This window comes from Pseudophryne corroboree, chromosome 6, assembly GCF_028390025.1.
Source record: "Pseudophryne corroboree isolate aPseCor3 chromosome 6, aPseCor3.hap2, whole genome shotgun sequence".
NCBI classification, from domain to species: Eukaryota; Metazoa; Chordata; class Amphibia; order Anura; family Myobatrachidae; genus Pseudophryne; species Pseudophryne corroboree.
In genome coordinates this window covers 409,788,386-409,807,073 of record NC_086449.1, presented here as the reverse complement: position 1 = coordinate 409,807,073, position 18,688 = coordinate 409,788,386, and the positions used below count along the sequence as shown (strand labels likewise).

Below are 18,688 nucleotides of genomic sequence, written 5' to 3'. Positions count from 1 at the left end.
GGCAGTGGATGGTAAACTGAATTAGTCATAGGCAACGATAGGAATAGCATTAGGGGGATTTCCCAGTTACTCAAGCTGTCCCTACCGATAGCCTTAGAGTCCTGCTGTTGGGCCAGAATCAGAGCTAATGTATTTGCAGCTGTGATTCTGTACACAGCATATGTAGGAAAATATACTAATGCAGTAGCTGCCTGGAGATGTAGTGAGACGCCCACCAATGACATCACAAATCCCAGCACCCACCTGCATACACAAATGCAGCGGTGGTCACTTATCCTTTCATAACTGACTCCATGAATAACCCTGTGGTTGTGCAGAGAGACTGCGGGGACTGAGACACTGGCACCATGTTTACTGCGTACGGAATCGCAGTTGTAGGCTGAAACAATAGTGGTTGAGTCACGCCTGCATTTTTGATTGTCAATCACTTTGTGAATAAATTCTCAGTGTGAGCGGCATCGCTAAGATACCTTGGCGCATGTGCTGTGTGACCAAGATGTATGCGCAGTATCCCAATAATCGCTCATTTACATAGATATCGGCACTGCTTACAATTCTTATACAGGCTGTTGTACGGGTATAAAAAAAAGTGGCCGTTGAGTGCAAGGGACCAGCCGCCGCCAGGAAGCCAGGTCGTGTACAACTCCAAAGGACACCCTCAGGAATACATTATGGAGGTCGGTTCTGCTGTGAATGTGTTTGTCCAACTTATTTTTCCTACATAAGCTACTACTGTAAGCCCAACTGCAGACGTCTAGTGCACTGTGCACATGTGATGCGGAGACTCCAGGTCATAAATGCTTAAAAGGGAATAGGACTGGCCCACACATCGGTAAGTCTTTCCTTAGCATTTCCAGCCAGCTGCTCAAGAGAATCTCTACTGGTAAATTGCAGTAACAGAATGTTTCCTATCAGTGATCTAAAATGTAACTATTGTAGGACATTCATAAATATACTCCTTTGACAAAGGGAGAAGAACCCTAAATCCTGCGATGCTGCAGTTTTTGCAGGAATTAGTATTCTCCCTACTTGCCAGTTCTCGCGGCCTGCGTGATCATCCAGGGTTTCTTGAGTGGTAGTAGTTAGGTGTTTAAGGCCCCTAGGCAGAGGCGGATTGGTCATAGGGTTTACAGGGAAGATTCCCGGTGGGCCGACACACTGGTGGGGCCTGTCTTGTTTGAGGACGTGGTCATTTTTAAAGACATAATGAATAAGATGCAAAATAATTTGCATATATGAAAATGACTTTGCCACTTAGCCTGTGATTGCAGATGATCTAGTGTATGCTCTGTCTGCCTGCTTGGCTGACATATAAGATTGAGTGAATAGTGATTGGGATACGGTTGGTGTAATAAGCAAGAAAATATATATTTCTAAAGAATGATATAGTTTCCTAAATTCTGAAGGTGTATCATATAATGTGCTCATAATATTTAATTTTATTTCTTTTTAACTTCCCCCTTGATGCTGGACATGCCCACTATCTGGAAAGTCTTGGGGGGAGGGTGCTGCTGCCATGGCCCATGGCTAGACCGTACACCTCTGGTGCTGCCCAAGTGGGGCCACTAGTACAAATTTTGCCAGGGCCGCTTTTTGTTTCCAATCCGCCCCTGCCCCTAGGCACATTATTGGCTGCGCTGCCTTCCCCCCTCACCCCCCCCCCCCCCCCCCTACAACTTTACAACTGCCATCAGCCTTCACAGTCACACGCAGTTAAGCATAGCTGCAGAGACACCCAGCAGCAGCGGCAGGCGGCTCTGCAACAACACCATGACAGTATAACTATAATTATACAATAGAGAAAAACTTGCGCTCCAAAACAATAGTGCCGCAATAAATACTGAGGTGGTCACCATCACCTCCAATAACTCAACAATAAAGACAAAGTACATGCAATATTTTTGGAAGCATTTAAATGACTAAGTACTGGACATCTGAGAACATCTTTGAAGACCCTCAATGAACTGTAGATGGGCCCATTAATACCATGGAGGATACCGACAATTGCAAGTATTTTGTCTTTATGACAGTATCACTGCTGGCTCCCAGGTGCCCCTCCGACTGACCCCCGCTGGGATTTTATTTTTAAACATACTTCATTAATTTAATTGTTTGTTGAATCTGGCACTGGAAGCCTGAGTCCGAGCTGCCACTTCCAGTGCACATGCAAGTGACACCTAACTTGCCAGGCAAGCTCTTTCTATTGAGGCAACTGCATCAGGGAGCTGGTCTGTTTGTTTGTTTGTTTGTTTGTTTGTTTGTTTGTTTGTTTGTTTGTTTTTTAAATTGACTCAATGTTTTCTTTCTATCGCTGTGAAGAGCAGCTATAGAAAATCTGTCTTTTGTGATTTGATAAATATGTCCATTAGTGGGAGATGTATCAAACCTTCTAAACTGATAAATTGGAGAAGTTGCCCATAGCAATTAATCAGCTGTTGTCATTTTATAGAAGGGGCTAGCTAGATAAATGATAGTTAGCTACTGATTGGTTGCTTTGGGCAACCCTCCATATTTTCCCTTACAAATTTTGATATGGTACTGGTATGAAAACTAAAAAACAAATATACAGCATAACCTGTGTATATTGTAGTATTAATTGATTATCTTTGGCATACTTATTGCATATAGAGAGGTTCCAAACAGTAATACTTTAACAACTAGCCTCAGTTATTAAGTGGGAATGTGATCTGACCTACATTGGCATGGCATGCCTATAAAAGGAGAAATCCCATCTCAGACAGCAAAGTCTTAAACAGTCTTTATCTTACTCATCATCGTTAGCACAGTGGAATAAAGTTTTAATTAATTTGGTATTTCATGTATACTTTGGCTGTCCACAATTGCAAGTTCCAGGGCCATTATTTACCATGCCAGGAATTTTAAATGCAATTATTTAGGCAGGCTTAAAGTGATGGAATGACACAAGGGGGTTATATACTAATGGCCAATTTGTCGAAGTCAGAGGCTTTGGCCGACAGGTTTAAAACAGCAACACGAATCAATGCTATACAAGCCTGATTTAGTATTGATTCCCGCTGCCTTTTTAAAACTGTATATTGCTGATAATCTGCAACCAGAAGAGGGGTGGACATTTCACAGTATTAGCTGTGCACTGACCATAGAAGGGCCTGCTATTACCATGGAATAAAGTAATAAAGCCTTGCATATACTATGGAAAGAGGGGTACATTTAAAAAATAATATTTTAGGAGGTCAGAAAACCCTCCCTTCCAAACACTCCCAGACCACTGCCACCCACAAACGACCTCTTCATGTCAATCTCCTTGCGATTGCTCATGCGTTCGGAAATCTCGCACCATCATGTCGCTGACCGGCGATCCCCATTGCTGCGGTCCATCGTGCCTGTGCATTGTGGTGCATACACATGCGCAGTTCAGATCTGATTGCAGGCTGTGAGAAATCACAGCCTAGCGATCAAGTCTTATCGCACTTGCAATTTCATCAAGCATAAAAAATGCACTGAATAAGAAAAAGTCAATCTATGGTGTAATACAAAAATCCACTTGCTGCATCATGTCCTTCACACACAACCTGTTATTTTACTTAATCATTTTGTTTTTCCTTTGCGAAAATGAACAAAATTACAAAAATAAAATAAAATCACATAAAATGTAAAAAAAAGTGGAAACATATTCTTGTAATTGAGCATATAAAGTATATAAACACTTGGGAGACATTAGTCAATGGATATATTTCCAGTTTAAATTACATACTGAGTGTTTTACATTATACATTTTATGCTGCATTGCAAGTACGTAAGTCAGTTGTAAGAGTAGTCTCATGTGGTTTACAAGTTGTTCCCATTTTTGTCAACAAAAATATTACATTCAGAATACTTATTTGCCTGATAAATTTGAATTAATATGGTTTGTGAGTAATGTTTGACTCAAAATAAATCAAGGTTTGGTATTTAAGGGGCAATACAATTATTTCCCTTCCAGCTGCAACTAGATGGCACCTGACGTAGCAATTCAATTGTTGCTCTGTTGGGACGCCAGTACAGCGGGGGTATATATTTTTTCTCGCATCCTCCTGAGGTGGCAAGAAAAAATGTGTGAATACTCTGTGGTTTGGGTGTCCTAACAGCTGTTTGGCCACATTAAGCAGGAGTTTAGATGGGTTTAGCCGCTATACCTGGTCTAATTGGGCGCAACAAATGCCATAATTAATGGGCGCCTGGAACAATTTAATTGCCCCGTCAGATGTCAGAGTACGTAAGAACATAAGTGCCTATTTATCAACCTTTCATGAAGAGATTTATTTTATCTAAGCTATTTTGGGAGGGGGACTCATCTGCAATACTTGCCAGCAGCAGTAAGCCTGAGATTCAATAAACATAAATATATATTTCTAAATAGAAAAAATTAGATGTTGATAATGATGGCAGGACAGTGGTGGGACTGGTATATATGTGATAGCAACCTTGCTTTAGCTATAGGGGGTATAGGTCATTAGGTCGACCACACTTAGGTCAACAGTCATTAGGTCGACCACTATTGGTCAATGGTGACTAGGTCGACAGCTGAAATAGGTCGACATGAACAAGGTCGACGTGGAACAAGGTCGACATAAGTTTTTTTAACTTTTTTGGTGTCGTCTTCTTCGTAAAGTGACTGGGAACTCCAATTTGTGCACCGTGTCCCTTCGCATGGCTCGCTTTGCATGCCATGCTTTGGGCAAGGTGATTACTATTCCCAATTGTAGTCCACGTGGATCGTAAAGTATGAAAAAGTAAAAAAAAAATTGCATTTAAAAAAAAAAATTCATGTCGACCTTTTTCCATGTCCACCTAGTACATGTCAATCTAGTGACCATGTCGACCTAATGCATGTTAAGCATTAGTGGTCGACCTAATGACTATTGACCTATGTGTGGTCGACATAATGACCGTATTCCATAAATGGCTACCCCATTCCTGGTTATAGCCCTGACTATATTTACTTTTCAGAGGTTTTTGGAATTATTAAATAGATCCCATAAGCCTGGTTACGCCAGAAGTTTGTTTTTACAGAATTTTCCTGATTTTATCCCCCATCTCCCCTGTTACCTGCTCATTACTCTTTATTAGAAGCATTTCATTCAGGAGAGCCATGGGTAGGCTTTATTTTATGCTGCGAAAATACGGTGCAATCATCGTGGCATGGATTCTGGCTTCCTTTAATGGGCAGGGGGCAGAACACAAATCAAGAAAATTCTTCAATAATGAAAGTTGAAGATAAGTAATAAGGTGCATAGGATTACATTATAACTAAAAAGTAAATATAGTCAGCGCCAAAGACATTTTGAATAAACTAAAATACACAGAAATGAAGATAAATCTCAGACTTTTCATCTGAATAATGTAACTATACTGCGCTATTACACTTCATCAGATAGCTAAGTACATATGCAAAGCTGTGACTGATTTTACTTAGAAGATTTTAAACCTGTATAGTAGGGAAAATTGCATCACGTGGGCGTGGGGCATGCCCTTTATCTTGTTTGGTTTAAACTTTGTTTTACAACACTAACTTGGAGTATTGTGTATTGTGCAGAGTAGCTATGGTCTTGTTATCACCAACTCAATCCTAACTTATTTCAATTGAGTTCCCAGTTTCACATGTCATGACAGCCTGTACTGTCACAGGAACCATACATCAGGCTTAAATCGGAACCTTTCCCCATAAGGTCTGGATATTGGAGTAACATTTTGGATGTACCCGATTTTTATAAAAGAAATTGCAGAGATCGGCGAGTTGGGGATCTTTAACATGCTGTTTTCCTCAATTCTGCTGATGGATCATTGATCGTTGATGGCCACCGATCCACAAATTAAATCAGCAGAACAGAGAATAGAGGCCGTAGATGTATGGCCTGCATAGCTTGTGATAGGCACATATTTCATACCTCACTACAATTAAAAAAAAGCCTTGGTCATTATACCCAAACCATGCCTCCAATACAACACACTATCCAAACCTTGCCAGGATCTGCTCAACCGCACTCACATGGTTGTTCATAACTCAGGAATATTGGGAGATATATGGGGGGGATGTAATAGGGTGTGAGAAAAAGGAAGGTTGATTTTGCCATGTAAATGATTGCCTCTTTAAAAAACATGGACTTAACCTGGGTACACAGTGCCTGATAGATTGACCGTTCTATTGAACGACCGATAAATTGCTGGCCCGTCGGCCAGTGTGTACCAACAATATGTTTGTGAACGCCGTTGTTCACAGAAATATCGCGTCGGCCCTGCTGCACACATGATGACCAATATATCTACAGATATATTGGTGCATCAATGTGTGTGTATGGGTGGCCAGCCAACCGCCCGTACACATGCTGCAGAGGTTGGCGATGATTGACGTCTCAACTGAGCAGGCGGATGAAAATGCCCGCCAAGTTCGTGGATGCACAAAACACTTCCCGATCCTCCTATAAATATATCTGCAGATATATCGATCAGTGTGTACCCAGCATTACAGTATTGAGAGATTTAACAACATACAAGTTTGAAGCAGGCAAGAAAAGTGGATGCTAGACACAACATAACCATGTAGAAGGCAGCAACAGTGCTATAATTTTTCCCACTTATGTTTCAGGTATGGAAGGACCAAAATAAACTAAAAATGCATGAACTGGTCAAAAATCTATTATGGAAATACAAAATGTATTAGCACTTAATATGTAAGTCTCCAGGCTTATAGCAGGCAGTGCAGCACGTAAAGAGGACACCAGTATTCACAACATGCTTGGCCCAATAGATCTCCCATGCAGTCCTGGGTGGCATGGAAGGCCATCCGTATTATTTTATATTGCTGTCATTCATCGATATCCCTGCTTATACAAGTTTAATAATGGACGTAGTCAATGGTTGGTCAGTGTGTGACACAATCAATTTTCTACCCTTTGTAGAGTGCTGGCAGGCAGCATATTACATGCAATCTAATAAAGCAAACAGATCAGGAACAGCATTTATATCATATATAGCATAGTTCCTTGCATGCTGACTGCACATGCAATAACACTGACCGAATGAAAGGAAAACGTTATATTACCTGATAGAACCTACGGAGCATGCACTTTTGTAAAAATGAGACAAACTATATTATCTACGGAGAATGGTCAGTGGTACCATATCAGAATGGTCAGTGGTACCATATCATTCAGTGCATTGGATTTTGAATGCACTCTTTGTTCATTCAAAACACATTGAAAAGTAATAAGTGATGCTGCCATAAGTAACATTTTAGTGAATCACATTTTTAACAAAATGCATGGATTGCGAACTTTGCAACGTATGTTTCAGTTATGAAAGTGCATGGCCTAACCCAATTCTTAATACAGTGCAGAAACAGAACTGGCCTGTATATATGTACAGCATTCAGAAGTATGCAGTATTCACCCTGCATGCAGAATATTTGTATTTGCACACCTTGCAATGTCATAGTTTGCTCAGCTGGAAATTCTGTACCCAGGCAAAATAGCATCTAACTCTAAATTAGCCCCTTCAGTCAGTGTGTCATAAGCTGAATTTGGTTTTAACTTTTTTTAATTAAATTATATATCTGGCATTATATCATACTTACCTACATTGTAAGTCTCCTCTCCGGGAGAAGCCCGGAGAGGAGACGCTGCAGGTGTCTTCGGCGGTTCGGGGCCGGACTGTGACCTCACTAAGCCCAGCCCCCGCATCGGGAAATGCCGCGATTCGCGGGTCCGCGGGGAAGGGGGCGGGGCTAAAATGACGCGATTTGCGTAATTTTAACCCCTTCTCCACCCGACGGACCCGCGAATGCTGGAGGTTATCTCTCCATCCTGCTCGCATCACTAGGGTGCGAGCAGGATGCGGGAGACCTGCCCACTCTTCCGGGGGTGCGGAGGGCTACCCCAAAAAACGGGAGCCTCCCGCAGCTTCCGGGAGAGTAGGTAAGTATGGCATTATTGTATTATACATATATGAAGTTGGCCAGGGAAGCGCAGATTCTGCGCTAAATTACAGCGTAGGTTGCCAAATCAGGCAGGAACACCAATACATTACAAACGGAGAGTGCATACCCTTCAAATACGTCTACCAACATGTCCAAAAATTTCTGGGCCATGCACACATACCAAGGGGTAAATTTACTAAGGTGGGAGTTTTTTTAGAACTAGTGATGTTGCCCATAGCAACCAATCAGATTCTACTTAACATTTATCAAGCTGCTTCTAGAAGATAATAGATAGAATCTGATTGGTTGCTATAGGCAACATCACCAGTTCTAAAAAAAACTCCCACCTTAGTAAATTTATCCCCAAGTTGGTGTACCCAGAATACAAGTTCCATCTTATAATTTATTCTTCATGTATGTACGTACAGATACATTCAGCTTACTAAATCACTTTAATTTTACAGTACTCTCCCCTACTCTAACTTCCTTCATAATATGTGTAAATATTGTGTGGTGTGGTGTGGTGTAATGTTACTGTATATGTGGGACAGCATGGACGGTGTAATGGTTAGCATTACTGCCTTACAGCACTGATGTCATGGGTGCAATTCCCACCATGGCCCTAACTGTGTAGAGTTTGTATATTCTCCCCAATGCTTTCATGGGTTTCCTCCGGGTACTCCGCTTTCCTCCCACAATCCAATAATGTACTCGTAGGTTAATTGGCTCTAACAAAAAATAATCTTAGCGCGTGTGCGTATGTATACATGTGGTAGGGAAAATAAGATTTTACTCACCGGTAAATCTATTTCTCGTAGTCCGTAGTGGATGCTGGGAACTCCGTAAGGACCATGGGGAATAGACGGGCTCCGCAGGAGACTGGGCACTCTAAAAGAAAGATTAGGTACTATCTGGTGTGCACTGGCTCCTCCCTCTATGCCCCTCCTCCAGACCTCAGTTAGGATACTGTGCCCGGAAGAGCTGACACAATAAGGAAGGATTCTGAATCCCGGGTAAGACTCATACCAGCCACACCAATCACACCGTATAACTCGTGATACTATACCCAGTTAACAGTATGAAATATAACTGAGCCTCTCAACAGATGGTTTAACAATAACCCTTTAGTTAGGCAATAACTATATACAAGTATTGCAGACAATCCGCACTTGGGACGGGCGCCCAGCATCCACTACGGACTACGAGAAATAGATTTACCGGTGAGTAAAATCTTATTTTCTCTGACGTCCTAGTGGATGCTGGGAACTCCGTAAGGACCATGGGGATTATACCAAAGCTCCCAAACGGGCGGGAGAGTGCGGATGACTCTGCAGCACCGAATGAGAGAACTCAAGGTCCTCCTCAGCCAGGGTATCAAATTTGTAGAATTTAGCAAACGTGTTTGCCCCTGACCAAGTTGCAGCTCGGCAAAGTTGTAAAGCCGAGACCCCTCGGGCAGCCGCCCAAGATGAGCCCACTTTCCTCGTGGAATGGGCTGTTACTGATTTAGGATGCGGCAATCCAGCCGCAGAATGCTCCAGCTGAATTGTGCTACAACTTCAGCGAGCAATAGTCTGCTTAGAAGCAGGAGCACCTATTTTGTTGGGTGCCTACAGGATAAAAAAACGAGTCAGTTTTCCTGACTCCAGCCGTCCTGGAAATATAAATTTTTAAGGCCCTGACTACGTCCAGTAACTTGGAATCTTCCAAGTCCCTAGTAGCCGCAGGCACTACAATAGGTTGGTTCAAGTGAAAAGCTGATACCACCTTAGGGAGAAACTGGGGACGAGTCCTCAATTCTGCCCTATCCATATGGAAAATCAGATAAGGGCTTTTACATGACAAAGCCGCCAATTCTGACACACGCCTGGCCGAAACCAAGGCCAATAACATGACCAATTTCCACGTGAGATATTTCAAATCCACAGTTTTAAGTGGCTCAAACCAATTTGATTTTAAGAAACTCAACACCACGTTGAGATCCCAAGGTGCCACAGAAGGCACAAAAAAGGGGCTGAAAATGTAGCACTCCCTTTACAAATGTCTGAACTCCAGGCAGTGAAGCCAGTTCTTTCTGGAAGAAAATCGACAGAGCCGAAATCTGGACCTTAATGGAACCCAATTTTAGGCCCATAGTCACTCCTGACTGTAGGAAGTGCAGAAAACGACCCAGCTGAAATTCCTCTGTTGGGGCCTTCCTGGCCTCACACCACGCAACATATTTTCGCCAAATACGGTGATAATGGTTTGCGGTTACTTCTTTCCTGGCTTTTATCAGCGTAGGAATGACTTCCTCCGGAATGCCCTTTTGCTTTAGGATCCGGAATTCAACCGCCATGCCGTCCAACGCAGCCGCGGTAAGTCTTGGAACAGACAGGGCCCCTGCTGTAGCAGATCCTGTCTGAGCGGTAGAGGCCATGGGTCCTCTGATATTATTTCTTGAAGTTCTGGGTACCAAGCTCTTCTTGGCCCATCCGGAACCACGAGTATCGTTCTTACTCCTCGTTTTCTTATTATTCTCAGTACCTTTGGTATGAGAGGCAGAGGAGGGAATACATAAACCGACTGGTACACCCACGGTGTTACTAGACCGTCCACAGCTATTGCCTGAGGGTCCCTTGACCTGGCGCAATATCTAGTTTTTTGTTTAGGCGGGACGCCATCATGTCCACCTGTGGCCTTTCCCAACGGTTTACCAACAGTTGGAAGACTTCTGGATGAAGTCCCCACTCTCCCGGGTGTCGGTCGTGCTGAGGAAGTCTGCTTCCCAGTTGTCCACTCCCGGAATGAACACTGCTGACAGTGCTAAGACGTGATTTTCCGCCCATCGGAGAATCCTTGTGGCTTCTGCCATCGCCATCCTGCTTCTTGTGCCGCCCTGTCGGTTTACATGGGCGACTGCCGTGATGTTGTCTGATTGGATCAGTACCGGCTGGTTTTGAAGCAGAGGCCTTGCCAGACTTAGGGCATTGTAAATGGCCCTCAGTTCCAGAATATTTATGTGCAGGGACGACTCCTGACTTGACCAAAGTCCTTGGAAATTTCTTCCGTGTGACTGCCCCCCAGCCTCGAAGGCTGGCATCCGTGGTTACCAGGACCCAGTCCTGTATGCCGAATCTGCGGCCCTCTTGAAGATGAGCACTCTGCAGCCACCACAGTAGAGATACCCTGGTCCTTGGAGACAGGGTTATCAGCCGATGCATCTGAAGATGCGATTCCGACCACTTGTCCAAGAGGTCCCACTGAAAGGTTCTTGCATGGAACCTGCCGAATGGAATTTTGCTTCGTAAGAAGCTACCATTTTTCCCAGGACTTGTGTGCAGTTATGCACCGATACCTGTTTTGGTTTCAGGAGGTCTCTGACTAGAGATGACAGCTCCTTGGCTTTCTCCTGCGGGAGAAACACTTTTTTTCTGTTCTGTGTCCAGAACCATCCCCAGGAACAGCAGGCGTGTGGTAGGAACCAGCTGTGACTTTGGAATGTATAGAATCCATCCGTGCTGATGTAGCACTTCCCGAGATAGTGCTACTCCGACCATCAACTGCTCCATGGACCTCGCCTTTATAAGGAGATCGTCCAAGTACGGGATAATTAAAAACTCCCTTTTTTCGAAGGAGTATCATCATTTCTGCCACTACCTTGGTAAAGACCCTCGGTGCCGTGGACAGTCCAAACGGCAGTGTTTGGAATTGGTAATGGCAATCCTGTACCACAAATCTGAGGTACTCCTGGTGAGGATGGTAAATGGGGACATGTAGGTAAGCATCCTTGATGTCCAGCGATACCATGTAATCCCCCTCCTCCAGGCTTGCAATAACCGCCCTGAGCGATTCCATCTTGAACTTGAATTTTTTTATGTATGTGTTCAAGGACTTCAAATTTAAAATGGGTCTCACCGAACCGTCCGGTTTCGGTACCACAAACAGTGTGGAATAGTAACCCCGTCCTTGTTGAAGTAGGGGCACCTTGACTATCACCTGCTGGGAATACAGCTTGTGAATTGCCTCTAGCACAGCCTCCCTGCCTGAGGGAGTTGTCGGCAAGGCAGATTTGAGGAAACGGCGGGGGGGAGACGCCTCAAATTCCAGCCTGTACCCCTGAGATACTACTTGAAGGATCCAGGGATCCACCTGTGAGCGAGCCCACTGATCGCTGAAATTTTTGAGGCGGCCCCCCACCGTACCTGGCTACGCCTGTGGAGCCCCCGCGTCATGCGGTGGACTCAGAGGAAGCGGGGGAAGAATTTTGATTCTGGGAACTGGCTGACTGGTGCAGCTTTTTTCCCTCTTCCCTCGTCTCTGTGCAGAAAGGAAGCGCCTTTGACCCGCTTGCTTTTCTGAAGCCGAAAGGACTGTACCTGATAATACAGTGCTTTCTTAGGCTGTGAGGAAACCTGAGGTAAAAAAAATTTCTTCCCAGCTGTTGCTGTGGATACGAGGTCCCAGAGACCATCCCCAAACAATTCCTCACCCTTATAAGGCTCTATGTGCCTTTTAAAGTCAGCATCACCTGTCCAGTGTCGGGTCTCTAATACCATCCTGACAGAATGGACATTGCATTAATTCTGGATGCCAGCCGGCAAAATATCCCTCTGTGCATCCCTCATATATAAGATGACGTCTTATGTTCGCAAAATAGTATCCCTGTTTGACAGGGTTACAGACCACGCTGCAGCAGCACTATCTGCAGGTCTCAGTCTAGTACCTGAGTGTGTAAATACAGACTTCAGGATAGCCTCCTGATTTTTATCAGCAGGTACCTTCAAAGTGGCCGTATCCTAAGACGGCAGTGCCACCTTTTTTGACAAACGTGTGAGCGCCTTATCCACCCTAGGGGATATCTCCCAGCGTAACTTATCCTCTGGCGGGAAAAGGTACGCCATCAGTAACTTTTTAGAAATTATCAGTTTCTTATCGGGGGAACCCACGCTTTTTCACACTTCATTCACTCATTGGATGGGGGAACAAAACACTGCCTGCTTTTTCTCCCCAAACATAAAACTCTTTTTTAGTGGTACTTGGGTTAATGTCAGAAATGTGTAACACATTTTTTATTGCCGGGATCATGTAACGGATGTTCCTAGTGGATTGTGTATATGTCTCAACCTCGTCGACACTGGAGTCAGACTCCGTGTCGACATCTGTGTCTGCCATCTGAGGTAACGGGCGTTTTTGAGCCCCTGATGGCCTTTGAGACGCCTGGGCAGGCGCGGGCTGAGAAGCCGGCTGTCCCATAGCTGTTACGTCATCCAGCCTTTTATGTAAGGAGTTGACACTGTCGGTTAATACCTTCCACCTATCCATCCACTCTGGTGTCGGCCCACAGGGGGCGACATCCCATTTATCGGCATCTGCTCCGCCTCCACATAAACCTCCTCATCAAACATGTCGACACAGCCGTACCGACACACCGCACACACACAGGGAATGCTCTGACTGAGGACAGGACCCCACACAGCCCTTTGGGGAGACAGAGAGAGAGTATGCCAGCACACACCAGAGCGCTATATAATGTAGGGATAAACACTATCACTGAGTGAATTTTCCCCAATAGCTGCTTGTATAAACAATATTGCGCCTAAATTTAGTGCCCCCCCTCTCTTTTTAACCCTTTGAGCCTGAAAACTGCAGGGGAGAGCCTGGGGAGCTGTCTTCCAGTTACACTGTGAAGAGAAAATGGCGCCAGTGTGCCGAGGGAGATAGCTCCGCCCCTTTTTCGCGGACTTTTCTCCCGCTTTTTTATGGATTCTGGCAGGGGTAATTATCACATATATAGCCTCTGGGGCTATATATTGTGATTATTTTGCCAGCCAAGGTGTTTTTATTGCTGCTCAGGGCGCCCCCCCCCAGCGCCCTGCACCCTCAGTGACCGGAGTGTGAAGTGTGTATGAGGAGCAATGGCGCACAGCTGCAGTGCTGTGCGCTACCTTGGTGAAGACTGAAGTCTTCTGCCGCCGATTTTCCGGACCATCTTCATGCTTCTGGCTCTGTAAGGGGGACGGCGGCGCGGCTCCGGGAACGAACACCAAGGACGGGTCCTGCGGTCGATCCCTCTGGAGCTAATGGTGTCCAGTAGCCTAAGAAGCCCAAGCTAGCTGCAAGCAGGTAGGTTCGCTTCTTCTCCCCTTAGTCCCTCGTTGCAGTGAGCCTGTTGCCAGCAGGTCTCACTGTAAAATAAAAAACCTAACATATACTTTCTTTCTAGGAGCTCAGGAGAGCCCCTAGTGTGCATCCAGCTCGGCCGGGCACAGAAATCTAACTGAGGTCTGGAGGAGGGGCATAGAGGGAGGAGCCAGTGCACACCAGATAGTACCTAATCTTTCTTTTAGAGTGCCCAGTCTCCTGCGGAGCCCGTCTATTCCCCATGGTCCTTATGGAGTTCCCAGCATCCACTAGAGAAAATAGATTGTAAGGTCCACTGGGGCAGGGACTTATGTAAATGGACTAAAAATATTCTCGGTGAAGCGCTTCGGAATACGTGTGCGCTATATAAATACCTGGCAATAAAAATGTGTGTCTATATTGCCTAGCATGAATATAATGTATGTGCCTGTATTGATTAGTACAGTGACAATTCACACACTCAATTTACTGACATATCGCTCACCCATTCTACATTCATAAAACATAGAGAACACGTTTTACTAAGATACTGTACTACTGCATGCACAAACACATTGCTGATGCATAACATAGAGCATGCAGATTTTTTTTTATTAACATTTGTTCATAAAGCACAAGCAATTACGTTTGCAGCACTCATATGGCACACATTTCACTGACAAATACAGTATATCACACACATACACTTTACTGACACATCTGTAAGTTTTACTAACATGTTCAGCTTACTAACAGCTCAACTTTATTGACCAAATCTGTTACACAGATTTACACACAGACCCACACTCTATCAAACTACACACTCATGTAGTCACCTCGCTTTTAGGAATGTTTCCTGACAAGCTGGAGTTGTAGGTTACATTCTTAACTGTATCTAATAAGAAGCCTACTGGACGGGAGGAGGAGGAAACAGGGTCACATTAGATAAGACTGTCATGAAGCCCTGTACTTATGGCTCTCAATTGTTTCTAAACACAAACCCTGCCTGCACACACATGTCAATAAATTAGGCTTCATCATCAAAGTACAATAACCCTCAGTGTCCTGGCTACTGTATTTTTACAAGCAGATTAGGTTAATGTGCCTTTACCATCCCCAGCCCAACACTTCTCCAGTCCTCCCATAGGCAAACGCATGGGGGGGTTTCTGATTGCACGGAAACCCCCCTTCTCTTGGCAAGTTGCTCAAATTTTGTGTTAAATATAAATACTGTAGTCCATACAGTATCCAGTTTAAAAAAACAACAATGTTTACATTAATATCCAGGGTCGTGACTAGATTATTCTACCACTCCCCCAGACTCCAGCACTTGCTCTGTTCCGCAGAGTGGGAGATTGTGGAATGCATTTGGAAACCCCCCTCTAGAGATCCTGCGTTTGCCACTGCCTCCTGTTTAGCTTGGCTTATATAATGATAGCAGGAAGCCTCGCTGCCTTTTGTGCATCCAGCAGTGAGTGTTAGGATATTAGAGTGGAAAGGCAGATTACTGTCACAAGACAAGCACTGCTGCTACCAGGCAGATACGAATGACTGCTATAGGAGTCATGTTTCAGACAGGGAACTGCTTGCACTGCAATGGATCTCTTTCCATTCACATTTGGCTAGGATATTCTACACTACTATTGAATAACCTAATAGCATTGCTGGGAAACGTACAGTTACGATGTTTATATGAAAATGAACGTTTAATATCCTATGGAGAATCGAGTATTATCCAAGAAGATAACAGCTGTACACATACAGTTCTACTATTTAAAGGGCCAGACCAACCAGGCTTCTCATGGGCACAGCCCAGTGTGCTGGGGGCTCTGACAGCTCCGTACGTTTCCCTGACACAGATACGGAATGCATAACCCCTAATAACTAATAGGTAATGTGTCTTTGCTCGGTGAATTTAGGTTTCTCTGTCGCTATATACAGTGCCCTACTGTGCAGTATGATCACAGGCAGCCCCTGCACTAGAGATGGATTTGGCACAACAATTACGGTCTAGCTTCTCCTGTATTGCAAAATGTGAGCTACACGGATCCCATTTAATAGGCTTAGACAAATCCTAGCCTCACCTCATAACAAGTGGGTAGATTGCTCAGAGCTGTTCCTAGGAGCAACTGTAGGCAGACGCCGAGGCATCCAGTCCAGCAGAAGAAGCCCATCTTCAATCCTGATCAGTGAACGCAAAGATCAGCAGATGCTGTATACTGTATGACGCTGTGTTATGCTGGGTGTGCTGGGTTACGCTGTATTCACGTTGCTGATGTCTGGAGGATGAGGAGGATGCTCCCTCTATTTCATTGCTCTTCACCTGCTCACAGTGCCACTAGAACAGCGACAAAGCCGGCTGGTGACATCATGACAAGGTGGAGGGGGGACAAAAGGGTGGGTGGGTGGAGAGAATTGGGCTGTTCACTACAACAAGGCAGTGCTTGGGTGTTGACAGTGCTCCCTGCAAGCGAGGACTGTAGTGACAAGCAGCTCCAGTCAGTGATTTCAGTAGACGAATAAACATTAAACACATACAATTAGCAAAGTTTCAGCCCATAAAAAATAACAGAAAACAGATATCCAGCTATATAGTATTATTATTATCATCATCATCATCATTATTATTATCTTTAACTTTTACATAGTGCCACAAGCAGGGGCACTACAAGAGAGGTGGAGACCTGTGCGCAAACTCCGTCTGGCCCACTCCTCTTTAGCTGGCAGCGTTGTAGACTCTGGGCACTGGGGTCACTAAAGGACTCTAGAGCATGCGCAAATCTCCAGGAAAATGGCATGGCAGCCATTATGCCTTAGATTTCCTTACCGCGCATGTGCAAATCTCTGGAAAAATGGGCGCCGCGCCATTTACCGGAGTTTGCTTAGAGATGCTGCTGCAGACGGGGGATTCCGGAGAAGTGAGTATTTAAAAAATGGGTTCAGGGTGTGTGGACCGGGTGTGGTTCATCAAATCGACAGTGTCTAGGTCGACAATGTTTAGGTCGACCACTATAGGTCGACAGTCACTAGGTCGACATGGATGGAAGGTCGACAGGGTTTCTAGGTCGACATGTGCTAGGTCGACAGGTCTAAAGGTCGACATGAGGATTTATTTATTTTGGTGTCGTTTTCTTCGTAGAGTGACCGGGATCCCAAATTAGTGCACCGCGTCCCCTCGCATGGCTCGCTTCGCTCGGCACACTTTACCGTTCCAATCGTAGTCCACGTGGATCGTTAAGTATGAAAAAATTCAAAAAAAGAAAAAAATGTGAAAAACTCATGTTGACCTTTAGACCTGTCGACCTAGCACATGTTGACCTAGAAACCCTGTCGACCTTCCATCCATGTCGACTTAGTGACTGTCGACCTATAGTGGTCGACCTAAACATTGTCGACCTAGACTCTGTCGATCTTCAGACCGGATCCCGTGTGGACCCCCCCCCCCCCCAGGACCCAGAGGGCTCGTGTGCACCGCACACACTGCGCCCATTGTAAATACACCAGTGGCCACAAGGCCAGCACTGTACAATGTACAATAAACAGGAACAGTGTGAACTGTGAACACTAAAAAAACCAAAACAACTTACATGAAAAACATTGCAGAACAAGGACAGATCAGCAAGTTATAAGACCGAAATCAGAGCAGGACCTATGAAACCAAAGTATTTTCAATACAAGTAAATTCAAAGGTGGTTGTATTTCTTTTTCGCCCACACCAAGACGTGGAGCTGCATTATTGATGGGGCGTGGCCTAACGGGACATTACACTTAATATCACTTTAAGGTTTGCATAAAGTGTATAGAGAGAAGTGTACATAGTCATATGTACTGTAGGTCACCATGAACATAATGGTGTTTATGTTGAAAATGCCTCCTCTACATAGAGAAGAGCTGCCCAACAGGTTGACCAGATGCAGGTTTTCAATTTACTATTTGTGTTTGTTGGGATCCCAGGCTTATGTTGTGAGCAGCATGGTGCCACAATGGTTTTGGGTTTAATTCCCAAATAAACCCTATTTGTATGGAGTTGGTATAAACTTACCATCTTTGCTTGGGTTTCTTTTGGGTATGCCAATTTCCTCCCACAATACATGCGCACTGCCCGATTCAGATAGCGGGGTTTAACCCACGTGTTAAGCCCCAAGGGAGATCTTTTCCTTGTAGCCTCAGGAGCTGGGTGAAAAAAGTCTACAAGAAAACCACTGGGGGTTTAACGAGCAGGGAAACCCATACATTCCACATTTTAAACAGACTGCATGGGTTAACCTTGTGTTTAATGCATGGGAAAAAGGCTGTTTTATTGAATAGCTCCAGGCATGACTTCCAGAGCTATCCCCTGCACGGCTAATTAGATTCCCCCCTTAATATTTTACAGGTACAGTATGCAAACTTTGAGACAGATTGTCACTTCCTGCACAATGTGGCATAACTGTTAACCACTTCAGTGGTATGCCCAGAAGATTTCCGGGGCCAGCTGCACTGTGTAGACTGGCTACCCCGAAAATTTTCTGGCGCATGCCACTGCTCCCTCCTCTTTGCACTCCGCTTGGCCGATGGACTATTGAAGAATGACGCGTTCGCACCGTGACATCACAACATGATCGCGTCATTCCGCAAAACTACGCCAGCCGAGCGGAATATAAGAGAGTAGCG

At 44.7% G+C, this 18,688-nt stretch overlaps 1 protein-coding gene across 1 annotated transcript in view; it reads right to left on the bottom strand.

Moving 5' to 3' along the window:
* Nucleotides 1-16,392, bottom strand: part of ELAPOR2 (endosome-lysosome associated apoptosis and autophagy regulator family member 2) — a 181,398-nt gene extending 165,006 nt beyond the window's left edge. The window contains exon 1 of the mRNA XM_063926927.1: nt 16,120-16,392. Coding sequence (XP_063782997.1) covers nt 16,120-16,209 — 90 coding nt within the window. The 5' untranslated portion in view covers nt 16,210-16,392. The remainder of the gene's footprint in view (nt 1-16,119) is intronic.
* Between the last annotated feature and the right edge of the window lie 2,296 nt (nt 16,393-18,688).